The sequence below is a fragment of the Cervus elaphus genome, chromosome 4 (genome assembly GCF_910594005.1).
Source record: "Cervus elaphus chromosome 4, mCerEla1.1, whole genome shotgun sequence".
NCBI classification, from domain to species: Eukaryota; Metazoa; Chordata; class Mammalia; order Artiodactyla; family Cervidae; genus Cervus; species Cervus elaphus.
Genome location: NC_057818.1, coordinates 43,780,162 through 43,808,087, shown reverse-complemented (window position 1 = coordinate 43,808,087; position 27,926 = coordinate 43,780,162). Strand labels below are relative to the sequence as shown.

The window sequence follows — 27,926 nt, the reverse complement described above, 5'->3', positions numbered from 1 at the left end:
GTATGCAGGTCAAGAAGCAACAGTTAGAGCCAGACATAGAACAACGGACTGGTTCCAAATTGGGAAGGGAGTATGTAAAGGTTGTATTGTTACCCTGTTTATTTAATTTATATGCAGAATACATCAGGTGAAATGCCAGGCTGGATGAAGCACAAGTTGGAATCAAGATTGCCGGGAGAGACATCAGTAATCTCAGATATGCAGATGACACCACCCTTATGGCAGAAAGCAAAGAGAAACTAAAGAGCCTCTCGATGAAAGTGAAAGAGGAGAAAGAAAAAGCTGGCTTAAAACTCAACATTTAAAAAAGTAAGATCATGGCATCCAGTCCCATCACTTCATGGCAAATAGATGGAGAAACAATGTAAACATTGACAGACTTCATTTCCTTGGGCTGCAAAATCACTGTGGATGGTGACTGCAGCCATGAAATTAAAAGACACTTGTTCCTTGGAAGAAAAACTATAACCAACTTAGATAGCATATTAGAAAGCAGAGACATCACTTTGTTGACAAAGGTCCGTCTAGTCAAAGCTATGGTTTTTCCAGTAGTCATGTATGGACCAAAAAGAAGGCTAACCACCAAAGAACTGATGTTTTCGAAATATGTTCTTGAGAGTCCCTTGGACTGCAAGGAGAGCAAACCAGTCAATCCTAAAGAAAATCAGCCCTAAATTTTCATTGGAAGGACTGATGCTGAAGCTGAAGTTCCAATACTTTGACCACCTGATGCGAAGAGCCAACTCATTGGAAAAGACCCTGATGCTGGGAAAGATTGAAGGCAGGAGGAAAAGGGGATGACAGAGAAGGAGTGTTTGGATGGCACCACCCACTTGATGGACATGGGTGTGCGCAAGCTCCAGGAGATGGTGAAGGACAGGGAAGACTAGTGAGCTGCTGTCCATGGGGTTGCAGAGTCAGACACCACTGAGCAACTGAACCACAACAACACATAAAGAAGTGCTTCTTTTCCTCTAAAGATGTCCAGGAGCTCGTCTCAGCCAGCTCTCAGGGTGGGCTGAGGTGTCTTTAACACCAGGCTACCTCTTCTTGCTCTTCTCCCTTTTTAATAAAAAAGAAGCAGTTCAAGAAGGTAAAGGTGTTAGGCTAGATTAAATAACAGATTTTGGTTTTCAAGATATTCACTTTAATGTGTATGTTCCCATAGGACAAAGTAACATTGGTTTTCCACTTACAGTTATGACATAGTTGTGTTTTAAAATAAAGTTTGTTAAAGTGGGTAATTTTAAATTAGACTCTTAAGTCAATAATAGTACAAGTGACAGGGACTTCCTTGGTGGTCCAGTGGTTAGGATTCCATGCTTTCCCTGCACGGGGTACAGGTTCAATTCCTGGCGGGGGAACTAAGTTGCCACATGCTGTACAGTGCAGCCAGGAAATTAAAAAAAAATAGTACGTGACATATGTATGTGACAAATTGTAAAGGCGATTGGAGCTTAAAGGTAGTAGAAAGAGATGACAAAAATCTGAGAGTAGCAGGGAATGACTGGAGTCAGCAGCCCTGAACAGTGATCTCAGCCACTAATGGCCAGTGTTTCGGAACCACTTCACTCCTCTGAGCCTCCATCTTCTCACCTGTTAAATGGAGATTATTTAATTCTCTTATTTGCAGAAGGGTCGTGAACCATATTCGTAAACTTTCTGGCTAGCGAAGAGGTTCTACTATTGACAACTTTATTATTAGCAGTGGTAATAGTATAACAAACATAACAGTGACCTGTCACTCCTGGTTCCCTCAAACGGAAGCGGTTGTTCTCAAGACCCAGCGCAAGCGCACGCTTCGGGCGTGGGGTGGGTGGGGGTGAGTGGTGGTGGTGGTGGTACATTTCCAGTGCAATGAATTAATTATTGGGTGACCCACAATGCTGAAATTAACTTGGTACTTTACTCACTTCTGACACTGAGAAGGGAAATTTCTGCGTCTGTCGCAGTTTCCCAAAATACCTGTCCCAGATGTTTAAGGTTCTTCAGGCTCTGTATTAAAACAGGCCTTTTCAAAGAACGCCTTTTCTCGTGCTGCTTCTTGGAGCCTGCAATGGTGATGAGCTTTTATTTATTTATTTTGACGTTTACTTGGTTTTTGCTACTATTTGTTTTAAACTCTCGGTCACCCACTAATATATCTCCCTTTTTGGCTTGTTTAGAAAGCAAACTGTAGGTACTTCCCTGATAGTCCAAGGGGTTAAGAATCTGCCTTGCAATGCAGGGGACACAGGCTCAATCCCTGGTCAGGGAAGTAAGATCCCACATGTCATGGGGGAACTAAGCCCATGCACCACAGCTGGAGAGTCCGTGAACAACGCAAGATCCCGTATGAGGCAACACAGATCCCGTATGCTGCAACACAGATCCCGTATGCTGCAACCAAGACCTAACACCGTCAAATAAATACATTTAAAAAAAAAAAGACAGAAAGCAAACTGTATTGTGTTCTACCCGTGGCACCTACCGCGACTGCCAAATGCAGCAGGAACTGCGCAAAGGTGTCCTTTGGTTGGGGGAGGGCGTAGGAACTTCAGGACATCTGCCAAGAGGGGCGTGGCCCCACCCGCTGGGGGGTTTCCGGCTCCAGCAGCCCAGTCTCCTCAACTTGTCTGCTAGGCTTCTAGGGTCGGAGTCCACCGATCAGCTGGCGGTGGGCGAGAGAGCGATTCGACCTCTATCGCCAGGAGCTCCTTCCGCTCCTAAACTATTCGCGTTCCTACTGCGCAAGCTAAGCGCTTATCCACCACTTTTGTTGCAATACCTTCGACCAGCTCGACAGTGATAGGGGCTTATCTTGCAGTTGAGGAATCTCAAGTTTGAAGTGGTGGTTAAAAAGGGCAGTTGTCGAACCTCTTGGGCACGAAACCTTTTCTGGGGATTTCTCCTTGGGTGGACCTCTCTCTTCCCGCCATCCGCGACCCCCAGCGGATCTGCCTAGTTTCTGCAACGCGGGTTGGGGGACTGGGGATTGATCACCGAGCCAATCGGTTTGAGTTACCCGCCAAGGCTCTCGGTGGCGCAGCCAACTCCCCAGCGTCCCGGATTGGGCCCTGGGGGATCCCGCGCTCACCCCGCGCCCTCGAAAAGTGGCGTCGGGTCTGGTCACTGTCCCCGCAGCGTGCGCTCAGGAGCCTTAGTTACACCCACGCGCTGCATTTACGCCCACGGTTCTAGACAAGAGGCTGAATCCCCCAACCTGGGCCTCGCTGCGAGACGCCCCTGCGCCCTTGGGCTGAGGCTGCAACCGCGCCCAGATTAAGCCCCTGAGGCTGGGAGGGGGACCAATGAAGAGCCCAGGGGCTTGTGCTCGCAGCTCCGCCAGCTTCGCCAAGGGCTAGTGCTGCGCGCTGCCAGTCCGGATCGGGGCGGGGCCGGGGGCGTGGTCTCTGCGGGCCGCGCCAGGTCTGCAGGGCTCCAGGCAAGGCCTCAGGCGGGGCTGGAGGTGGGGGCGGCCGCGGAGGCGGGGCGGGGGCGGGGCTGGGTGCCCTGTGGGACCAGCGCGCTGCTGAGCTTCAGTCAGTTCTGCGCGCCCGTGCCGCCAGCATGACTGACGCGCTGCTGCCTGCAGCCCCCCAGCCGCTGGAGAAAGAGGGCAACTGCTACTTTCGGAAGGTGGGCGGCTATGGGCGGGCGGGGAGTCCGCGAGCTCCAGACCTCTTTCCTTCCAGGCTGTGGAAGGGGCTGCAGAGCGCGAGGCCGGGGTGGGTCAGGCCGGGAGGGGGAGGGGGCGCACGGGCCTGGGGCGCGCTCGGAGGAGGCTCGCGGTGAGGGGTGCGGCGGCGGTGCACCCGGCGGCCGAGAGCAGGTGACTTCCGGGGCTGGGGGTGGGGGGACGTCCGGGCCGCCCCGCGCAGTTGCCGACGGAGGACTGGGCCAGGAGGGGCTCTCGGAGTCGCCCCCGCCGGCCGTCCCGCGCGCTTGGGGCAGGGACGGTTCCTCGAGCGCTGGCGTCGCGGCGCGTGGCGACGCGAGCCCAGCTTCCACCCGAGCGCTTGGCCGTGGCGCGTGGAAGTGGAGCCGCTCAGGAGGGTTGATGTCCCCTCTTTGCCTCCAGAATGCTTCCAGTGTACGCCTCTTGGACTTTTTAGTGGGCGGGAGGGGACTTCGGGCTTCGTTTTCTCTGTGCGCGGCAGACCTGAGGGCGGCGATCTCGCCCCCTCTCCATTTTACTCTAAAGCGGATTTACCCGATTGCTGTGGAGACCTGTGGCGAGTGCGGCTTCGCGGGAGCTTGGTGCATATGGTGGCCTGTCTCCCTGAAGTTAACAGTTCGTAGCTCAGCCCCTCAAAAGAGGCCCAACGCACCGAGTGGGGTCGCTGGGATGCCGGCAGGTGGCACGGCCCGGGCTACAAAGATGCTTTTGAACCTGAAGTCACGGGGACACCTTCCATCCTTCCTTGTCTGTCCCAGCGAGTCTAAAAATAGCCTTTGGGGCTTGGCCAGGCTGGACTGGGTGGGTTGAGAAGTTGTGTGTGTGTGTTGTTTTTTAATAACTTCTATGACCCAAGGCAAAGGGCGTAATTATAAACAGGGGAGTGAAACTGTTTCCCATAGAACAATCAATTCTTAATTGTTCCAAGCCTAATGATTGAGCCAGTGAAAACGCTCTGGGCGGCTTCCTCCTCCTCCCCTGACTCTGCCTCGGGGCGTTTGCTCTCTGGTGAGCAGCCGTGTCCCTCCGGGATGGGCAGGAGAAGATTCTGGGGACCGGTGAGGACAGAGTTGGCAAATTTCTTTTTGGTTAAATTGCTTTTAGCATTAAAAAAAAAAAAAAAGAAAGTAATTTTAAGGTGTATTTAAGTTAAAGATGTCATCACGGAATTACAGGATTAAAACTTCTAATTATGTGAGGCATTTGGGACAGGATCCACAGGCAGTGGAGTTACAGAAGGAGGCCAGGCCAGGGAATCCTGAAATCTTAGCCCTAGGGCCTCAGACCCTGACTGCCAACCCCCCCCCCCCCCCCCACCCCCAGAATTGCAGTGTAGCCTCCAGCCAGTGGCTGCCCCTCTCTGAGATTTCATTTCCTCCCCAAATTAATTGTCTTCTGAACAGGTGGATGTCTGGACCATCTGGGGGAAATGACAGAGGGAGGGGCAGAAGAGATGGTGAACACCCGCCAGGGTTATGTTCCCTGGTCTTCCAGAACAGGTTTTCCTGGGGAGGATATGCATAGGACAGGGTGGAAGGCCAGGGAACTGTGAACGGATGCAAAGCTTGAGTGTTTTTCAGGTGCGGTTTCCCCAATGGTTGATAAGAGGATCATGGGTGCGAAATACGATGAAACACTGGTTTGCAATTAGAAACATCTCTTCTGAAAATGAGACCTTGTAATGATCATTGTGTTACATCATACTAGTCCAAAGAATGTTCTTAGTACAAGGTTAATAAAAGGCATTGATTGGGAACCTTCCCTGAACAAATGCTCCTTGAACAACAGCTAGACATTATACAGGTGAAGAAGGGGAGGAAGAGCATTTCAGATAGAGGGAACAGCATTGGTGAAGGCACTGGATTGTGAACACTTGTGAGTGAACCCTCAGAGGTGTGGAGTGTAACAGGGAACCAGGCCTTTCGGGAGTCACACATCCTAGATGCAGGGAAAGGGAACTTGGGGACCTATCTAAGTGCTTCATTCAGGAGCAGACGTGTGAGATCTGTGTCACAGAAAGACCACTTTGAAAGCTGAGAGATCAGTAGGTGAGGGGTGGGGGTGGGGCCAGGGTGGAGCCAGGCAGGGAATGTGGAGGGTTAATCCTCATTGTCTTTGTCTTAGTCTGATAGGGACTACAGATGACTTTTCAGTAACTTAAATAAAGTACTAGGTAAACACATCCTCACCACCTATCCTTTCCACCAGCTTGCACCCCTAAGTCAAACCTGGCATCCAGACTGGAGGCAGGGATCCCAGTGGGGTCTGTGGAATGAAGAGGGCTTGAGCAAAGGCAGTCAGCAGGGATGGACCAAAATGGACCAAATATGGTGGGAAAGGTGCTGCTCAGCGGACTCCAGAAGGTCTGCCTTAAGTGTCTGGGGGGATGGTCAGGGTCCCTGAGCTGGGATAACCAGCAAGCTGAAGTAGGGGCAGTGGACTTGAGGCCCCCAAGAGTTATCCGAGTAGTGGTCCCTGTGGGGAGTCCACTCAATGGACCCAGCAGCCACGAGAGTATCCGGGCTGGAGATGCAGCTTTGAGGTGCCCCAACGTGGAATGCGGTGGGATATTGTGAAAAAGCACCCAATACAGAAGAGAAGAATGCCTTCACTTAAGGGACAGGCAGAGAGATGGTAAACAAGCCCGGAGGGTGACTGTCAAGGCAGCTGAGAGAAGAGATCTTTCTCTAGTAGAGAGATGAAGTTGGCAATTCAGAAGAGCCCTGGAAAATACTGGATGTAGTCCTTTAGGGGAGTGGCCGCAAACTGTTTTGGCACCAGGGACTGGTTTCGTGGAAGATAATTTTTCCACGGACCGGGTCCAGGGCGGGTGGGGTGGGGGTGGGAGGCCAGGGGGCAGGGCATAGGGATGGTTTGGGGATGATTTAAGCACATTGCATTTATTGTGCTCTTTATTTCTATTATTATTATATCAGCTTCACCTCAGATCATCAAGCATTAGATCTCAGAGGTTGGGGACCACCTGCTTTAGGGGGTCGTTGGTAAATGAGGTGGAGAACTGGGGGCAAAAGTCAGTGTGGGGGAGAACAGGGGGAAGAGGGCAGAGAAAATAGTTGCCGGAGGGGTATGGGAGAGAGAAGAAGGCAGGTTTGTTTTGAATGAGGAGGGAGGTCTAGAGACTTTTGAAAGCTGAGAGTGAAGATGTTGGGATGGGGTGATGTGTGAAGATCCAAGGGAGAGAGACAATAGCTGTGGGAGGTCCCAGCAGGCGAGGACTGGAAACAACTGGGGCACATACTGAGTGCATGAGCCAATGGGGGGCAGGGAGTGAGGACCCTGAGACTGGGATGTTCAGGGCAGGCCCCCCCTGTCCTGTCTTTGGGGATTTTATGCACACTTACCAGGTCAAATTAGTTTCCAGTCAAGTCAAACTTCTTCATTCTTATTCTCTTTATCTTATTCTCTTTATCATTCTTATTTCTCTTATCCTCTTTCTCTCTTTATTCTTATATCTCTTTATCTTATTCTCTTTATCTCTCTTTCCTCCTTTCTTTAAAAAAAAAGAAAATTATTTATGGAACTCTCCTGCTGGTCCAGTAGTTAAGACTCTGAGCTTCTAACACAGGGAGTATGAGTTCAATCCCTGGTTAGGGAACAAAGATCCCACATGCCATGTGGCACAGCCAAAATTTAAAAAAAGAAAAAATCATTTATGTATTTGGCTGCACCATGTCTTAGTTGTGGTATATGGAACCTAGTTCCCTGACCAGGGATTGAACCTGGACCCCCTGCACTGGGGGCCCAGGGTCTTAGCCACAGTACCACCAGGGAAGTCCCTGAACCTTTCTTGAACGTGCCATTCTATTCTGTTCATTCAAAAAGCACTTATGGTGTGGCAGCGAGCTGTGAGCCTGATGGCTCTCAGGTTTTGGGGTACACTTGACCCTGACTCATTGTGGCTCCTGTGGCAGTTCATGAGTGAGTGAAAGTTGCTCAGTCGTGTCTGACTTTTTGTGACGCCATGGACTATGCAGTCCTTGAAATTCTCCAGGCCAGAATACTGGAGTGGGTAGCCTTTCCCTTTGGGGGCCTCATTTCCTGGGACAGCTCAGGCCATGCCTGACTAGACAATTAGCCTCTTTTGCTGTAGTTCAGAGAGCAAGAAGTTGGGGGGTGGGAGTACATGGTCCATATTCAGAGCTGAATTGTGTATCTTGTACACAAAATGAAGATTAATTGCCCGAAAGTCCTCTCTGCCTGCTGGTCCTAGACCCTGAATGTATGAGACAATCCTTGCAGAGATGGAGGCCCTCTGGCAAGTCAAGGTCTTCTTGGGGTCGTGCAGGGTGTAGCTATACAAAGCTGAGGACAAGGATTCAGTTTGGCCCCAGATCAGACATGGACACCCCCAGCAGAGACCCTGGCCTCCTGGGTGAGCAGCCTGGGTAGCTGGGTGGCTGGGTGGGAGTGTCTCTGAATTAAGAACATAAAGTACCAAATACTTTCTGGTCTGTCACGTCACAGTATGTTTCTCTCTTCTCTGGTTTCTCATCGTTTTTTCTTTCTTTTTTTAAACTAATATGTTTAAATAGAGGTATGGTTCTATACAAATAATTAATAAATTACTTTCTTAAAAGAAGGACCTGTAGAAATGGAATTTCTTTTTCCCAGACAGATTTCTATGCTCAGCCTAATGTGTCTTGGAAAAATGTGTGTTCTGGCCTGGAGTTAAAGCAGAGTAATACACGTTACCAAGACACTGCGTCCTGAGAGCTGGCCCTGTCTCTGGGGCTCTCCAAGGCCTGTAATCCTAAAACTCACAGGAGGATCTGTTCTTGGCCAAGAGAAAACCAGCTGGAGAAAAATCAGACAAAGATGTTTCCCAAGGCCGTTGAAAAGATCTAAATGAAAGGGCGTAGCAGTATATGGAAGAAGAGAGTTGGTACAAAGTACAGCATTGTGAGACCTTATCTCTGCCTCTCCGTCCTCTGGGAACACTAATGGCCTGAAATGAATTTAGCTCCATTGTTTTTACCCAAGAGCTGGAGGAGAAGTTGTTTCTGAAGCCTTCATTCTGGACAGGGCTCCAGGGTTCACTGTGCCCTGGTTTATGGGCCCTGTTTACTCTGGATTTCCTCAAGGATACAGCTGAGAAGGAAGGAGAAATTTTATTTTATTTTATTTTATTTGGATCCAGTGGTTCCTCTTCGGTCCTCCTCTGCACCATTCATCTTAGTGAAGTATACTTTCCTGTTAGACACATGTATGCTTTATCTGTCCGCATCTCTGTAGGGAAACGTGCTGAGGAGCCCAGGCTGGGTCATGGGGGTTCATCCACACCACCTTTACTGACGGGTGATGATGTCTCTCCAGGTGTTTGAACCCACCCTTGGAGCTTTTAATCCTTCCCCCAGTGGGGGTGGGGGAAGGAGGAGGTGTAAAGATTTGCGATGCTATCTGCTCCCCACCCTCCACCCACCACCCCACCATGGTCTGAGCCAGATCCTAGAGGCCAGGCTGGATCCAGGCTGATCATGGCCTTAGTGAGGGTCTGACCAGCTTCACTGGTGCACACCAGCAGCCCAGGGGGCGTGGTTATCAACATCTCCTCCCCTTTCATTATGGCCAGGAGGGGGTCCCCTGGCAGACGCAGGATTTTAGGTGACTCAGAGGAGAGTCAGCCCCATGAGCTGTAACACTGTAAATGTCTCTTGCTTCCTGGGGCTATTTGGACAGATTCCAAGCCTCCACCTGATGATTCGGAGCATTGGCTTTAGCCTGATCACCACTTCCTCCTTTGGCTCAGACACTGGAGTCTCATGACGCAAAGGCTACCTTGGAGGTGGCCATAGAGAACAGCGGAACCACAGGTGCAGGGCAGCTTAACCAGACTGCGCATCAGGCTGAGCATCTGCGGAGCAGGCAGCAAGGGTTGCCAGCTTGGGGCGAGCTCTCCTGCCTGCAGCACCAGGAACAGGGAGAGATGCAGGTCCCCCTGGCCTTTCTAGTCAGACCCACAGAGTTCGCTAGGGCCATATGCCTTAGAAAATTCTGTTTCTGTTGGATTCTAAGAAGAGAAAAGGACAGGGGATCAAAAACTGCCACTTCAGAAGTAGTTTCTTTTTCTCCAATGTTATTGTATTAGAAAAGTAACAGGAATTCCCTGGTGATCCCATGATTAGGACTCTTTGCTTTCACTACTGAAAGGAGCCAGGTTAGATCCCTGGTCTTTGAACTAAGATCCTGTATGGCAATGGCCAAAAACAAGCAACGAAAAAAGTAACAAATTGTTGTGAAAAAAGGTAATTACAGAAGTGTACAAAATTACACACATACCAGCCCCGGTCTAGATAAGAACTGTAAACTAATAATGAGTATATCCTGTGTATGTATTAGTTGCTCAGTCACGTCTGACCTCATGGACTGTAGCCCGCCAGGTTCTTTGGTCCATGCAATTCTCCAGGCAAGAATACTGAAGTGGGTACCATTCCCTTCTCCAGGCGATCTTCCCGACCCAGAAATTGAACCCAGGTCTCCTGCATTGCAGGTAGATTCTTTACCATCTAAGCCATCAGGGAATACATCCTACCAGTTGAAATAAATGGGTCATTAGTTGGGTCTGAAAATACATTTGACTCACAGAAATGTTGTGATCACGAATCTTTGTAGAGTGGCACACACTTTGTACCCACACAGTAGGTGTCTGTGGGTTTGTAGAAGTGACTGAATACTCTCGTTCAGGATTATAGCTACATTTTGGTTCATACTGTGGCCCCTAACCCTGTGTGGATGGATGGGGACGCTGGAGGGAGGCGCCCGGCAGAGATCATGGAAGGTCAGGAGGCCTCTTTACAAGTGCCAAGTTCATGTTTTAATTTTTATGGATGTGGAAGAGGTAGATTCTGTTCATCCAAACTGCCGTGAATCTCCAGTGTGGTGAAAAGTTAAATTAGATGTATTTTTGTGTATTGCAGGGTATCGCATGCTATTTCTGTGCTTGCTGGTTGTCAGTTTCTGGCTAACTTATAAACAAACAATTGTGCTTTCCAGAGCTTGGTGGTTGAGTGAGGGATTGCATAATCCTAGGAAGGAGTGCGAAAGGCAGAGAAAATAACTTTGTGCACTAGAGAGGCAGCCAAAAGCACCCCCTCTTCCATGCCCTGTGTGAGGGTCTCTAATCAGGAGACCCTGTGTGGTCACCCTTCACTCAGTCTCACTCCTGACCTAGAGACCCCAAGTTCACACTGTGCCCTCAATTTGCTGGAAACATATCTACATGTGTGTTTTATCTTTGGCTATGTGGAAGAAGGGCCTCACTGGTTCTCTGGGGCGTGGGGGGAGCCGGGTGCCAGGCACTGCCTAGAGCAAGTCCCCCACCCTCCCTCCACACCCCCCTCTTTTGGGAGGAAAGATTCCTCCAATGCCTCTGTGTCTGCCTTCCCAGTGACCTGGCCTGTCTGCCTTTTCATTGTCAGTCTCTGCGTGTGTGGGTTGAATAGCCTTTCCTTTCTTCCAAATCCACTGCCTCTGGTGTTTGCCTAGGTCCTGCTCTTTTTGTGTGTGTGTCTGTTTTCACTTTTTACTTTTTTCTGGGAGGGGGCAGGCCACACAGTGTGCAGGATGTTAGTTCCCTGGCCAGGAATCAAACCTATGTCCCCTGCAGTGGAAGTACAGGGTCCTAACCACTGGACTGCAGGGAAGTCCCTAGATCCCGCTCTTCTGTTTGTTTGTTTTTGGTTATGCTGGGTCTTCTTTGCTGTGCGCAGGTTTTCTCTAGCTGCAGAGAATGGGGGCTACTCTTTGTTGCGGTGCAGGGGCTTCTCATTGCGGTAGCTTCTCTTGTTTGCGGTAGCTTCTCTTGTTGCTGAGCATGGGCTCTAGAAGCACGGGTTTCAGTAATTGTGATCCATGGGCTTTAGTTGCCCGAGGCATGTGGAATCTTCCTGGACGGGGATTGAATGGGTGTCCCCTGCATTGCTAGGCAGATTCCTTGCCCCTGTACCACCAGGGAAGTCCCCTAGATCCTGCACTTAAATACTTATTTCCCAGCCAAATAACTTGCTTGTTCACAAAGGACATGTGCATGTATATTAACAAAGAGAGTTTTTACTCTGGATGAACTTACTCTGGTTAGGACTTTTTCTTAGCTGCAGTTACCAGGAAATCTATTCCCAAATGATTTAGGCAAATAAGCACACTATGTATGGTTGTCGTTCAGTCGCTCAGTTGTGTCCAACTCTTTGCAAGCCCGTGGACTGCAGCACACCAGGCTTCCCTGTCCTTCACCGTCTCTTGGAGTTTGCTCAGACTCATGTTCAGTGAGTCAGTGATGCCATCCAACCATCTCGTCCTCTTTTGTCCCCTTCTCCTGCCTTCAATCTTTACCAGCATCAGAGTCTTTTCCAGTGAGTTGGCTCATAGCATCAGGTGGCCAGAGTGTTGGAACTTCAGCTTTAGCATCTGTCCTTCAGTGAATGTTCAGGGTTAATTTCCATTAGGATTAATTTCCTTCCCTGCTAGTTCAGCTGGTAAAGAATCTGCCTGCCATGCAGGAGACCCTGATTCGATTCCTGGGTTGGGAAGATCTGGTGGAGAAGAGATAGGCTTCTGACTCCAGGATTCTTGGGCTTCCCTGGTGGCTCAGCTGGTAAAGAATCCACCTGCAATGTGGGAGACCTGGGTTTGATCCCTGGGCTGGAAAGATCCCCTGGAGAAGGGAATGGCTTCCCACTCCAGTATTCTGGCATGGAGAATTCCTTGGACTGTGTAGTCCATGGGGTCGCAAAGAGTCGGACATGACTGAGTGACTTTCACTTTCTCTTTCCTTTAGGACTGACTGGTTTGATCTGGTATGGTACATTCTTACAATGGAATTCCACTCAGCAATTAAAAGGAGCAAACCACTCATAAGTACAACAATATGGATGAATTCCAAAGCAATCTATTGAGCAAAATAAGTCAGACACAAAAGAATACATACCATATAATTCCATTTATACAAAGTTCTTTTTTTTTTTTTTTATACAAAGTTTTAAAACATGCAAAAGTCTAGGATGATAGACACTAGAGGCTTGGTTGCCTTGGGGGATGACAAGAATTGTCTATATTCTGATTGGAATAATGGTTACACAAGTGTGTATACATATATATGTATGTATATATGTGTGTACATGTGTGTGTGTGTGTATTTTTGTCCAAACCCATTGAGCTATGTACTTTAAAATCTGTATATTTTATTATGTGTAAATTATACCTCAACTTTTATTATTATTATTTTTAATTTTATTTATTTTGGCTGTGCTAGGCTTTTCTCTAATTGGAGTGAGTGGGGGCTACTCTCTAGTTGCAGTATGCAGGCTTCTTATTGCGGTGGCTTGTTTTGTTGGGGAGCACACGCTCTAGAATGCAGGCTTGGTAATTGGGGTGCACCAGCTTAGTTGCTCTGTGGCATGTGGAATCTTCCCAGGTCAGGGATCAAACCCATGTCTTCTGCATTGTCAGGTGGCTTCTTTACCACTGAGCCACCAGGAAAGCCCTCAATTTTTAAAAAATGACGTAGGCAAGAAAGGGAATGCACTTGACTCCTGGAGCTAAGAAGTCCTGAGGAATGGCTTCAGGCCTGGCTTGATCTAGGGCTCCAATGCCGCCCAAGACTCAGTTTCTCAGTCTGCTCCCCCGAGGTTAGCTCTGTTTTGGGGAAGACACTCCCCCACCCGGGTAACGTGGCTGCAGCTGCCCAGTCTCACTTCTTCCTAGGTTCAGGGCTGATGGGGGAAAGGAAGGCCCCTCCCTGATGGGCTCTGGTTATCCTACGTCAGGTGCTCGCCTTGAATCAGACTCGAGGTGAGTTTGGTTTTCCAGCTGGCCAGGCATGAGTCAGATGTCCTTCCCCTTGGAAAGGAGGTGCGGGAGCATGAATTTGCCAGCCTGATTGTTACAGGCTACGAGGTGGGAGAGTGGGAATTGGGTCACTGTGGCCAAAGGGTGTGTGTGTGCGTGATGTCAGGCAGCCCTCAGCCATGAGAGGGATGTCTGGGAATTGGTAGGTGAGCTGTCCCCATATCCCCACACATTCCTGCTGCTCAAGCTTAACTCAAGAGTGGCAGAAAGGACATGGACTTGAAGTCCCTCTCCCACCCTTACTGTGTCCAGCATGTTTGTTTGTTTGTTTGTTTGTTTTAATATTTATTTCATGCAAACTCTTGATTGGGGCAGGTGGGATCTAGTTCCCTGATCAGGGATCAAACCCACGTCCTCTGCATTGGGAGCATGAAGTCTTAACTAACCCCTGGACCACCAGGGAAGTCCTCTGCCTTTACCATCTTGAGTAGCTCACTCACCCTCCACGCTTCAGAATTGTGGGGTCCAAGATGCTGTACCACAGCCCACATGGGCTGTTCAACATATGGGAGACCCCACTAAGCTAGTGAGAAAGCTGAACTTTCACTTAGTACTTGCTTTTCTCGTGTGTTGGCAGTTGGACCATCCTTCCGTGTATTGAGACGAACGCCCTTGCCCAAGCCTGAGTCTGATCAGGAAACTGTATAGTGGACAGACTCAGGTTCACTGTAAGACTTATGGACAGTGATCCGAGAGGCCAGGGCAGTTCATTCGCTCCCCCCACCCCGTCCTCAGTTCCCAGGCCAGGCCAGTCTGACGGGTCCTGGGCACAAGCCCTCAGTCCAGTTTGGAGCAGTTCTTCCTCCTGTTGGGATCCAATGAAGAACTAAGGCGTGGCTGAGGACTGTGGGTCCCCACTAGCAGAGAGCCCCTGTGGCAGGGGCCAGTAGACAGCAAGCAGCCTCTGTGATTCCAAGGTGTCTTTCTGACAGTCTCAACCCAGATTCATCTCTCAGGGCTCTGGGTAGTTTTCAAATAGCCCTGTGGGCGTGTCTGGTGTTTCCAGCAGGCCCAGCATTCCTACCTGTCACTAAGAAGTAATGTGATTTGGGGTCCAGTCACTCAATCAGATCTAATCCTAAGCATTCCTACGTCTTATCTGGAAACTTGACCCCACATCTGTGCGCTGGTTAGGGCGCAGCCATTCCAGGCCTGCCAGACGCTGGGTGAGGTTTGGGAGCAGGAAAAAGTTCTTATCCTTGAGCTGGAATGGCTGCTTATCAGCCCTGGGAATGTCCGTAAAGGAATTAGTTATTAAGCTTCTCGGTAAAATAGAACACAGCTTTGGTGAACCATGTAATTTTAAGTCAGATCAAGCCACCCCTTCATAGTAATTTTAGGAAGTAGAAATGAAAGAGGCCTGCAATTATTTTAGCCCTTAAATATTGTTAGGTTAATATTAAAGGCATTTTAATCTTAGGTCTGATTTTCTGATTTTTATTTTCAATCAAGGATCATTTAATGGTGTGAAAGATGTTAATTTTAAGACTATTCCAAGTCAGATTGTGAATATCTGTGTAATTTGGATTTGGGAAGCTGCATGGGGGACAGGTGGGGGTGGCCACCTGCTGCGTTGTTGTTGTTTAGTTGTTAAGTTGTGTCCAACTCTTTGCGACCCCATGGACTGTAGCTCACTAGGCTCTTCTGTCAGTGGGATTTCCCAAGCAAGAATACTGGAATGGGTTGCCATTTCCTTCTCCAGGGGATCTTCCCAACCCAGGAACTGAACCGGCATCTCTTGCATTGGCAGGCAGATTCTTTACCACTGTGCCACCTGCCGCGATGGGAGGAAAGAGAAATCTTTGTGGAAGGAGACATGTAACAACTCCTTTCTGATTCAGTAGTCCAAAGGCGGCTAATATGGGAATCCCTGAGAAGCCTGGGGCTGCAGATAACCCATTTCTTCCTCCTTGTGGTCAAGGCCATGGGTGTGGCTTGGGCAGAGGTGTGGGAGGCTAGGTATGTGCAGAGCTGTGATGACAGTGACCAAGGCAGTGACGCAGAGAGAAAGGGCAGTCGCCTCACCAAATACTGCCCACCAGCCACTCCCAGGGTGTGAGTATGAGCCCAGTCAGTGGGCAGAACTCAAAGATATGCTTTAGAAAGGAAGGAAACCTTCAGGTAGATCCCTGGGCTTCTAGTAATACCTGCTGGAGTGGGAAGAACACTATTAGATTAAAAGGAAACATTTTGAATCACTTTGGTGTACACCTGAAACTCACACTATATAGTAAATCAACTATAATTTACCAAAAAAGGGGGGAATTCCTTAGCAGTTCAGTGGTTAGGATGGGGCTTCTCACTGTGGTGGCCCAGGTTTGATCCCTGATGGGGAACTATGAGCCCGAAACCTGCTCAGACAAAAAAAAAAAAAGGAAACTTTTTTTTTCTGATATTAAACTTTTCACAATGAAACATTGATTATAACCTACGGACTTTCCTGTTGGTCCAAAGGTTCAGACTCCGTGCTCCCAATACAGGGGGCCTGGGTTGGATCCCTGGTCAGGGAGCTAAGATCCTGCATGCTACACAGTGAGGCCAAGAAAGAAAGAAAGAGCAACTGGAGGCTGGATTTGGCGCATGGATCTTAAAAAAAAGGGGGAAACTTTTTTCCTGATCTTGAACTTTTCGCAGTGAAACATTGATTGTAAACTAAATACCCCAGGAAATAATGGATAGAGAACACAGACAATTCTCAAAAAAAAAAAAAAAAAAACACAATTTAACTGATCAATAATATAAGAAAAATCATTGTTTACCTTCACTAATAACAAATGCAAATTGGGAGGGTAGGATACCTATTTTTTACATGACTATGTAAAAAAATTTTTTACATTTTACATGACTATGACATAGGAGAATTAACCATATAACATAAGAGAAGGGAGTGACAGAGGCTGAAATTGTTCCATAGCATCACCGACTCAATGGACAGGACTTTGAGCAAACTCTAGGAGACAGTGAAGGGCAGGGAAGCCTGGTGTGCCGCAGTCCGTGGAGTCACAAAGAGTCGGGCATGACTTAGAGACTGAAGGGCAACAACCACCATATGACACAATAGTTCCACTCTTATAGCCAAGAGCAAGGAAGACATTCATTCACAGAGAAACTTACACGGAAGTAAGCAGCCCTATTCAGAGGAGCCAACAGTGAAAAACATCCCCCAATGTTCTTTAACTGATGAATGGATGATGAATGTGCATATCGACTGGAGTGTTAGGGACAAAAAGAAGTGAAGTACTGATACATGCTGCACTGTGGAGAAACCTTAAACTAAGTGGAAAAAGCCCATTCCAACAGACATTCCATTATATGGAATGTCCAGATTAAGCAAGTCTGTACAGATACAAAGTAGGTTCATGGTTGCCTAAGGCTAGTGGGGAACCTTTAGTTGTGGCATGTGACATCTAGTTCCTCAACCAGGGACTGAACCCATGCCCCTTACAGGAGAAGCCTGGAGTCCCAAATGCTGGACTACCAGGGAAGTCCTGAGTCTTAGTTTTCTGATAGACCAAGGGAGGCCATGGCATTGCATACATGCTGTTCCTGGGGGGAGGAGTGTGCTTTGTATGATCCTTCATAGAAGAGAAAACATAAGGAGGCCTGCCCATGGATTCCTTTCAACTCTGTCTCTTTTTCCCAATGATCTGGCTATGTGTCCTTATTGAACCACTATCATAAATGTCAGCGGTGAGTGCAACTGTATGTTGAGTCCTGTGAAATTCCAGTCGTGTGGCTGGTCTGGAGAACTGACACAGCCACTAATGTGGGAAATAACAATATATATATAAAATAGGTGGGCAGGGGCTTTCCTGGTGGTCCAGTGGTTAAGATTCCATGCTCCTCATGCAGGGGGCCAGGGTTCGATCCCTGGTCAGGGAACTTGATCCTGCATGCTGCAACTAAGAGTTCGCATGCTGCAACTAAAGGTCCCACGTGGTGCAATGAAGGTCGAAGGTCCTACATGCCACAACTAAGACTTGGTACAGCCAAATAAACAAATAAATATTAGAAAAAAAATCTTAACTTCTTAAAACAAAATTGAGTAGGAAAGAAACCAATTCACAGTGACTGTTTTGACATTGTGTTATGGTGAATGACTTTTATTTTCTTTTTTACACTTTTTGGCATTTTCATATATTTTACATGTTAATGTTACTTTTATATTCAGAGAAGATGAGTATTTTAAAAAGTTGTTTTCTGTTGTGTTAGACATTTGTCATCATTTTTAGAGTGGCTGACCTTTAAAGGGGCTTCTCTTGTCTTCTTTCTCTTAGGGTTGCAATCCCCTTGCGCAGACTGGCCGGAGCAAACTACAGAATCAGAGGGCTGCCTTGAACCAGCAGATCTTGAAAGCCATGCGGATGAGAACGGGAGCTGAGAACCTTCTGAAGTAAGTGTCTGCTGGCTCCACCACCTCAACTGGGAGCCCAGTCTCTCCTAAGGCCTAACCATCTATTTCCTAAAGTCCCCGACCTGCCAGACTTCCTCTCAGCTCTTGATTTTAGCTTTGAGCCTCCTCCTTATTTCTGGCACCTGGAACAGGCCCTGTCTCACCTAGAGGTTGGTTGTGTTAAAGACATGTATTTTATGCAGCCTGTTTGTGTGGTGGGGGTGGGAGGATGATGGGGGAGGTCCAGTTATCCTGTTCTTGTTTGTTTTCCCCACTTTCTTGGGACCCATCTGTTTTCTTACGCCTGATCTACTATCACTTCTTGCTGAATGTTTGTTGAGTGTATAAAGAAGAGGCAGAGAGAAAGGAAGGGATAGGAACCTTTCTCTTGCCAGCATTCATCTCTCTTATGAGAGGGGCCTCCTAGGCCTGGGGCTCTTGGGACACTCATTATTATGCTCTGGTGGTAACATAGTTAACTTCTCAAGCATAGAACTCAGTGAAGCTTTACCTGTAGGCAGCACTATGGCCTCCCCACCCACTTCAATGCAATACTAGAGGACCTAGCAGCTTCCTCTTGTTTACAGAGTGCAGACTTTCTTCTGCAGAGTTCTGGGGTAGCTCTTGCCAGCCCCATGCCACCTTCTGCACTGTGTACAGGAGGCAGGCACTGTGTATACTACCAGCTTAGTGAGACAGATGCCTCCTAGAGCCCCAGGAAGGGATAGGAGTGTTTGCTGGGACCTGGAACCTGGAAAGCTGGCAGGATATGGCTAATGGCTGTTTTCAGTGGGTCAAGTTCACTCTTGGAGGCCTTAGGGAGTCCAGGATGCTTGGAGACTGCTGGGCAAAGCCAGATATGTTAAACCAGGTGTTGGTAAAAGAGCTACGAGGCTTGTGGTCTCAAATATGTTTGAGGAGTATGGTCTGCTCTTCCTTATGGGCCGCTTACCTGAGCACTCAGTGAAGAGAGGAGGAGGGTTTCTTACCATGAACTTAAAAAAAAATTTTTTTTCAATTTTATTGCAATTGAATTGCTATACAATGTTGTGTTAATTTCTGCTGTACGGCAAAGTGAATCAATCATACATATACACATATCCCCTCTTTTTGGAGTTTCCTTCCCATTTGGGTCACTGCAGAACATTGCATAGCATTCTCTGTGTTATATAACCTATAAAATAGGTTGTTATTATCTCTTTTATATATAGTATCAGTAGTGTATATAGGTCAATCCCAATATCCCATTTCATCCCACCCTCCTCCTTAAATGCATTTCTGAAGCAATCTGTTCCTTAGGAAAGATCTCTGAGGTATGAAGTAGGAGAAAAGAAAAGTGCAGGACAGCGTGCCCTGCGTATACATTTTAAGGGATGAAGAAAACACTGTTAGGGGCTCTTGGGAGCCAGGCAGGGTAGAGGTGACTCCTACTTGTCACATTATACTTTCAATGTTTGAAAGTCCTTTTCCAAAGCGTATGGATTATGTTTATGCATTTTTATTGTGAGCTATCCAGGAGAATTGTGAGAGGCCCAGAAGAATAGCGTAGGTGACCCGCTGCCCCTGGGTCGGAACGACAGCGTGTGCCTTTGCTGGTTTCATGACTCATTGTTCCTGGAGGAGACTGGGGAAAATGCTGTAACACGTCACCTTTCGAAATGTCTGACTGTGTCCTTGTCCCCAGAGAAGTCTGGACCTGGGAGTTGTCAGGTCCACTGTGCAGTGGACCTCATCGGCCAGGGCAGCTCAAGAGAGCCCCCCGATTTTAGGGGGAGCTGCTGTGCACTGAGCTTGACATGCTGAGGGCCCCGCTGGTGTGTTTTGTAGCCTTGGGTTTTGGTTGACACCTTGCCAGGCCAGCAGTGCAGTTGAGAGGGGCGGGTGGGGAGCCCTGACCCTGTGCCTGTCTGTTCACCCAACAAATGGATTTGTTGAGCACCTGCTAAGTGGCAGGCAGTGCCTGAAATGCGAGGGGATAAGGCTGTGAGCAATTCAGACAAGGCCCTGCTTTCCTGATGCTTAATCTCTCTTGGGGGAAGCTTAATACCCAAGCAAACAAATCCGATCACGTCAGGAGGTGATGTTTTCCAGGGCGCCAATGAAAGAGAAATGTGACAGAGGCTGACACAGCGTGGCGTGGCCTTGGAGACCGAAGGTGGTCAGGGAGGCCCTTTTTGGCCAGGGCACTTGGCGTTGCTAAGGCGGGGACTAGGGCGGTTTTGTCTGTCTTGCTCTGTGAATGGCACCAGCAAACAGCCTCTCTGAGGCTCGTTGTCAAGTCCGGTGTTGAGCTGGCAGGGATGGGGGTGGGGTGCGGGTGGTTAATGATTCTTGCAGTGACCTAAAAGTTCAAAGTGCCCCTCTCTGGAGAATGTTGTCGGAGGAAACCCTAAAGGTATTTATTAATCTGACTTAACCGGCACCAACCGTTTCCCAAAAACAAATAGGGCGTTTAGCCAAGTGCAGCTCTGGCCCGTGGGTGTCCCTGGGTGGCCAATTAGGGGGCTGTCCCTGCCAGCAAAGGGTAGTCAGAAAGTGGGCCCTGCTGTCCTGGCTGGCTGTCTATTTTCAGGTTCCCAAATGCCCTGCTACAGCCTCCCGATGAAAGTAGAGCAGATGGAACGTTTGGGGGAGTTTGTGTTTGGGAAACTGACCCCCAAATACAGAAATGGTAGGGTCCCAGTCCTTATGGGCATCAGTAAGGGAGCTTTGAGGCTGGGTGGGTGCTGTGAGGAGCCAGGTTTTATAGGCTGCAAGCAATTCAGGCGAGACCCTGCTTTCCTGATGCTTAATCTCCGTGGGGAAGACCGACTCTGATCCGTATCGGCCAAGAGTCTGTGAGCTTCCTGGAATTTGATTCGAAAGATATCAGGTATTTTAAATGTGCCTTTTCAGGCTAAGCAAGGACAATATCCTCTCTTTTCCTAGCTACCTTCCCTCCCTTGAGAAAAAGCTGGGGTAGCCATGTGATGATGTTTCTCAATAACAGATGGTCTTTGTGAAATTCAAAGCCAAGTTGTCACACAGCTCAATTTTAACTAACTGGTTCTTTGAACAAGGGCAGACATTTAACATCTTGGGCTTTAGATTCCCTTCTTGGGGCCAGGGGCGCCTGGAAAAGAGTGAAGGGACCAGTGCTGTGAGGCATTAGGGAGCGGCAGGGACTGTGGTGAAGAGCAGAGCATATGCTTTCTGGGTGGGAGGGGTGGGGCATCTCCAGTGCGGCCCACATGGAGGACAAGTGCTAGAGTAGATCTTCAGTTTACCTTTTTTTTTTTTTTTCCCCACGAAAAGCCAGAGATCTGACTCCCCTCCCCCCCACACCCCCTGACTTTTTAAAATCTTCTGATAATTGAATTTTAAAATATTGGCAGCTAGTTCAAGGGGGAGGAAAATACCCTGAGAGTCAAATAAGCAAGTCCCATGGATCTCGAATTTGTGACTTCTGAACCAGAGGGTGATGAAGTCCTGGGACACGGGTGCCCTGGGGTACGTTGGTGTATGAGCGTGATGTGAGGTTCAGGACTGCTCACACTATCAGTTCTGAGGGGGACTGATGTCTGGGCAGGGGGATGTATGAGCCAAGGCCTTGGGGGCACCTACCTTCCCGCCCTGAGAGATAGGCTGGTAGCAGGTGTCCTCCCAGACCTGCTGATCTGCTGCCTTAGCTGGGTGGCCACACGGGAGCATCAGGCAGTGCTCACTCCAGTCTCCCTGAGTCGCTGGTAGAGCAGGACTTGGGGTCAGATGGATTAAGGCCACACAGCTCCAACAAAGTCTCTGAAGCTGGTACAAGCCTGTATTGCCTGTCAACAAGCCTGTTCCTAGAGGGACATTTTACTAAAAGACTTGGCAGAAAAATATCACACTAAAATAAATGGACATATGTGGGTCAGAATGCAAATTCACGTACACCTTTAAGAGAAAACATGGGGATGTTAGAGAAATTCTGGACTTGGGGCAAAGAAGCCATATATCCCATGGCTCATCTTAATGGTGGAAAAGGTCTCATGGTGGAAAAGGGACATGTGTGGATGTGGTCAGTAGCCACAGGAAATCATTGAATGTGGCTCTCCTTTCCCCGTTCATACATGGTGGGTTGATCACTCAGAGAGAGTAAGTGGGATACCTTTTAATCCTTCTTCAGTGTGTGTAGGCTCTTTATGAAAAGCCCAAGGGAGTTGGGGCTTCCCTGGTGGCTCAGACGGTAAAGAATCCACCTGCAGTGTGGGAGACCCAGGTTCGATCCCTGGACCAGGAAGATCCCCTGGAGAAGGGAATGATTACCTACTCCAGTTTTCTTGCCTGGAGAATTCCATGGACAGAGGAGCCTGGTGAGCTACAGTCTATGGGGTTGCAAAGAGTCAGACATGACTGAATAACTAACACTTTCACTGTCAAAGGAGTAGGCTTCTCCTTGGTGGTCCAGACCAGAAGGTAGACCCAGGGCAAGAAAGGGCTAAAACACCCTTCTGCCTCATCCTGGTGGGTCTCAGAAACTCTTTTGGCTGTAACTTCAGTTATTAGATAACAGGCATCCCAGAGGAGGAGTACACACATGTGAAAGCTGAGAAACCCCATGTTCTTCCAGGAAGACCCCTGGAAAGGATTCATTTTCACCCAGAAAGGCAGCCCAGGTGCAGAATATCAGTGTTGAAGGGACCAAGGTTCTGGTCTTCATTCCTGATTTGGGCCAGCTCCTCCCCCAGCTGGTGCACAAGGGAGCTGGCACACACACCATATTAAACTGGTGGCATCTTATGGAAGAAGCCCCCCCTCCACCAGTGAATTCATGAAAAATCATGATCTGTATTCGAAATGGTACACACTATAGAGTTGATTTCTGAGTCAGCATAGTACCCTGAGGTCAGCATTGTGGAAACGCACCCTGAGGGCCCCTCCTGGCCACCAGCTTTTTCCAGAGTGACCCTTGATCTACATGAAGAGGCCCGCATCCAAAGAGCAGCTCACTGATTTGCTGTAAATCCTATATCTCAAGTTGTTGCCAAGTTGAAAAGAAGTGGCAGATCAATATACAGAGGTGGGAAAAGCAAAGCGTCAGCATGTTTGGAGGTTCTTCAGGTATTTGGTTGGGGGTCTTAGGGCCTATATTGTCATATTTAAGTTGGACCCATTCTGTTGCTAAGAACCAGTCTCTCCGCAACCCCCCTACACACACACCATTGACTCTGAAGAGTAATCTTGACTCTGCCCTTTGTTCTTTCATAACCTGAAATTTGTGAAGCATCTACCATGTGAAAAAAGGTTGCAGGAGAAAAACAGGGAGATAGTAGGCAAAGAGGTCTTATCCCTCCAGGAATCATAATTGTTTGTCTTGCCTCACTCTAAAATGTATTTGAGGGACTTCCCTGGTGGTCCAGTGGTTAAGAATCCCCCCTCCAACACAGGGGATGTGAGTTTGATTTCTAGTTGGGGAACTAAGATCCCATATGCCTCCGAGCAACAAAGCCCAAGCAAGTTGCAACTAGAGAGCCCATGAGCTCTAGAGCCCATGCGCTGCAACTAGAGAAAGCCTGCATGCTACAATAAAGAGCCTGTACAACCAAATAAAATAAAGATAATAAAAAATTTTAAAAAGATAATAAAAAATGAAATCAAATAAAATGTATTTGAGGCACCCTAACACACTTGATCCCCTAGAGAAGGAAATGGCAACCCACTCCAGTGTTCTTGCCTGGATAATTCCATGTATAGAGGAGCCTGGTGGGCTGTAGTCCATCAGGTTACAAAGAGTTGGACACAACTTTTTGTTGTGTAGTGCGTGACTAACACGCACACACACATACACACAACACACTTGTATAGTGTGTGAGATTAACAGGAACGATGAGGATGTGGGGGCAGGCAGAAGAAGAATAAAAGAGATTTAGTTGGAAGTAAGACTAGTACCCACTACAAGGTCTTATATCCTCTGTTAGACATGGGCCATGTTTTTCTCTGAGTTTTCCAGCAGGCAGTAAGAAAGGAATGTGATCTGGAACACATTTCATACCCATTATTCAAAATCAGGCAATTTACTAAGAAGAAGCTGTTCCCAACACCAAGGACTGGGAGAATTTCCTCCTTTGCACCCTCGTGGATGTTATCAGCTAGTGAATCAGTCATGCTCTCAGTAACGTCTCTCTAGTGCAGGTTTTACAAGGGGCAAGTTGTGACCCATGGTGTGTAATGAAATCAATTCAGTGGGTTGCTGTGGTATAATAAAAAAAAAAGTGTTTGGTTTTTGTGCCTGGTTCCTGGCCCAGAGCTCCTAAAACCCTTGGAATTACTTGTGTGTCTTGTATGCTAATGAGATGACGCCCAATGGGGGTTGGGGGCCTTTGGGAGCTAGGGAGGGTGCTGTTTATCAGAAAGAGCAAGCCCGTTGAGCGGGTTGGAACTTTCAGCCTCTCCCCTGGACTTCTGGGAAAGAGGCTGGAGACTGAGTTTAATCACCAGTGGCCAATGATTTAGTCAATTATGCCCACGTAATGAAGTAATGAAACCTCCATTAAACTGCTAAGTGATGGGGAACTTGCAGGTTGGAGAACACACCAAGGGTCAGGGAGGGAGGCCTGCCTGGAGAGGGCGTGGAGGCTCCGCACCCTCCTTGGCCTGTAGATCTCTTCCACCTGGCTTCCCTGAGCGCTGTTCTGTACCGTAAACCCCACAGTAGGGACTTCCCTGGTGCTCCGCTGGTTAGGATGCTCACTGCACGCCCTGAGGGGTTCGATCCCTGGTTAAGGAACTAAGATCCCATAGGCCTTGCATTGTGGCCAAACAAACAAACAAAGAAACCCACAGTAAATGTCAGTAAAAGGTTCTCCTGAATTTTGTGCACCAGTCTAGTGAATTGTTGAAGCTGAGAAAGGGGTTGTGGGAACCTTTGATCTGTAGCTGGTTGTTCAGAAATACAGGTGTCCTCCCCACCCCCCACCAACTTGCAACTGGTGCCTCAAGTGGGCCAGCCTTGTGGCACTGAGCCCAGAATCTGGGATCTCTGCTAACTCTGGGAGTTGGTGACAGAATTGAATTGAATCATTGGGCACCCAGTTGGTGTCAGAGAATCAGAATTGTAAAGTTTCAAACTTTATTGTTTTTTGAAAAGTTATGAGAATTGCTGTGATGGCACGGCAAGCCTTCAGGATGGTGCCAAAGAAAGATAAGAAGCCTAAGAAGTCAACCTGGAAGTTTAATTTGGATCTTACTCATCCAGTAGAAGATGGAATTTTTGATTCTGGATATTTTGAACAGTTATTGTGGGAGAAAGTTGAAGTGAATGGCAAGACTGGAGATCCTGGGAATGTCATTCACATTGAATGCTTCAAGAATAAAATCATAGTCGTTTTTGAGAAACAGTTCTCTAAAAGATATTTGAAGTGCCTAACCAAGGAATACCTTAAAAAGAACAATCTTCGTGATTGGCTTTGTGTGGTTGCATCAGACAAGGAGACTTATGAGCTTCGTTACTTCCAGATTAGTCAAGATGAAGATGAATCTGAGTCTGAAGACTAGATGAAACCATCCTTTATAGGGCTTTGCTTGCTAATAAAACAAATTAAGCATACAAAAGAAACATCTTGAAGTGGACCTTTAGCTTATCAGTGAATAAAAAACAGAATTTTTAACAAATAACAACAGAAAATAAATAATTAACAAAACAGAAAAGTTATGAGAGTAGAATAGACTATATTGGAGAATATCACATGTATGGCAGAGCCATGGCATATGGGATCTTAGTTCCCCAACCAGGGATGGAATCTCCACCCCTATGGTGGAAGTACAGAGTCTTTACTTCCAGCTTCCCCCGTGGCTCAGACAGTAAAAAGTCTGCCTGCAATGCAGGAAACCCTGGTTCAATTCCTGGGTCAGGAAGATCCCCTGGAGAAGGAAATGGCAACACACTCCAGTATTCTTGCCTGAAAAAATCCCAGGGACAGAGGAGCCTGGCAGGCTACAGTCCATGGGATCCCAAAGGGTCAAATACAACTGAGCCACTTAACCACTGGAGTGCCGGGAAGTTTCTGAGACTTGTTTTTTGGGGCAGGAGGTATATGTGTATCTGTATAGTGTACTGTGATACAAAACTCATTTCTTACTGGTGATCATGTCCTTCTCCAAAAAAATTCCCAAACCAGTGATATTCACCAACTGAGCTTCCAATATCTCATTGCCTGGCTGTGGAGTCCAGACTATGCATGAACGAAAACTTACTGGGCAGTGAAAGGGCAAGTGCCATCCTATTTGCAGCCAGGTCATGACTGCTCTTTCTTTTCTTTTTTAAAAAATACATATTTATTTGCCTGTGCTGGGTTTTAGTTGCAGCACACTGGATCTTTGATCTTTGTTGTGGCATGCAGGTTCTTTTGTGGGATCTAGTTCCCCGACCAGGGATCAACCTGGGTCTCCTGTATTGGGAGCACAGTCTTAACCACTGGACCACCGGAGAATTCCCTACAACTGCTCTATTTGAGTGGGCGTAAGCTTGTTGGTTGGTCATGGAGAACAAGCTGAGGGAAGGGAGGTAGAGAGAGGGAGAGAGAAAGAGAAGGGAGTATAAAGACACCATGAAGAGAAACTGATGCACCCAAATATGTGCAGGGTGTGGAGAGTCCCCGGGGGAGGTCTGACTCCAGGGGAAGTGGTTTAGTGCTTTGCTCTCTGGAGGAAAGGTGGACAGGTGGTGAACAAAGCAGGTCAGTGACAGGTAGACGGGTTTTCATCAGCTGAGGATGGGGAGGTGGTCAGTTACTGTTTCTGGCTGGCTGGAGCTCTTGCTGGTGACCCTCAGGTGTCCTCATGTGTGACAGGAGGACATTTCTAGTACTTGGCCTGAACCATGACTGAGGACTTGCCAGCATGGTTCAAGGAAATGTATTCAGCAAGACCTGGCTTAGAACTTGGTGGTTACTGTCACAGTTGTTTTTGCAGTGGTTCTGAATCTGTAGAATGAGCTAGCACCTGAAAGATCTTTGAGTAGGTAGCAAAAGCCCCCCTTTGGGAACTTGGGTCAAGTCTGTTCCTCCATCCAGCTTCACACTGTTCTGTTAAATGAATATAGTACATTTTGCTTATCCACTTGCTTGTTGCATATCTGGATTGTTTTCTACTTTTTGGCTGAGGAATAATGCTATTATAAACAGTCACATTCATGTCTTGGTTTGGACATGTGTTTTCATTTCTCTTGTATAGACTCCTAGGAGTGCAATTACTTGGTTATACAGTAAGTTATGTTTTAACATTTTCTGAAGCTACCTCACCGTTTCCCCAGTGGCTGTGTCATTAACATTCAGGAATGAGTGAGGTATCTAGTTTCTCTGTACAGCCTCACTAATACTTGTTATTGTCTTTTTTTTTTTTAATTATAGCCAGTCTGATAGTTTTGTATTGGTATCTTATTATGTCTTTAACATGCATTTTCCTATTGACTAAAGACACTGAGCATCTTTTCGTGTGCTTTTTAGTCATTTATAGAACTTCTTTAGTAAAATGTCTATTCAAATCTTTTGCCTATTTTATGAATTCAGTAAAGTTACAGGATACAAAATCAATATACAGAAATCAATTGCATTTCTATACACTAATAATGAACTATCAGCAAGATAAATTAAGAAAATATTCCCAACACTTATACACCATTGGTGGGTCTGTATGTTGTATAGCCACCATGGAAAACAGTATTGAGATTCTTCAAAAACTTAAGACTAGAACTGCTATGTGACCTACCTACTCCATTTCTGGGTATTTATGAAGAACACAAAAGCTACTTTGAAAAGATACAAGCACCCCATGTTCATTGCAGCAATATTTATAATAACCAAGATATGGAAGCAACCTAAGTGTCTGTCAGTGGATGACTGGATAAAGAAAATGTGATGAACAGGCGCGCGCATCTGCATGCATGCACACACACGCACACACACACAGAATATTATTTAGTCATAAAAAGGAATAAAATCTTGCCGTTTGCAACAACATGGATGGAAATTGAGGGCATTATGCTAAGTGAAACAA

The 27,926-nt window shown here is 47.5% G+C and overlaps 2 protein-coding genes across 3 annotated transcripts in view; both read left to right on the top strand.

Annotated features, from left to right (window-relative positions):
* The first annotated feature begins 3,489 nt into the window (after nucleotides 1–3,489).
* Nucleotides 3,490–27,926, top strand: part of RHPN2 (rhophilin Rho GTPase binding protein 2) — a 67,328-nt gene continuing 42,891 nt past the window's right edge. For both annotated transcript variants that reach the window (XM_043899077.1, XM_043899076.1), the window contains exons 1-2: nucleotides 3,490–3,618; nucleotides 17,797–17,912. In XM_043899077.1, coding sequence (XP_043755012.1) covers nucleotides 3,550–3,618; nucleotides 17,797–17,912 — 185 coding nt within the window. In that variant the 5' untranslated portion in view covers nucleotides 3,490–3,549. The remainder of the gene's footprint in view (nucleotides 3,619–17,796; nucleotides 17,913–27,926) is intronic.
* On the top strand, nucleotides 25,058–25,427 carry LOC122691965 (60S ribosomal protein L22-like 1). The gene has a single exon (XM_043899078.1). It carries the CDS (start codon nucleotides 25,059–25,061, stop codon nucleotides 25,425–25,427), a length of 369 nt encoding a protein of 122 aa, XP_043755013.1. The 5' UTR covers nucleotide 25,058.

Coding starts and splice junctions, on each gene's coding strand:
- LOC122691965 (XM_043899078.1), top strand. CDS start 25,059: ATGGTGCCAAAGAAAGATAAGAAGCCTAAGAAGTCAACCTGGAAGTTT.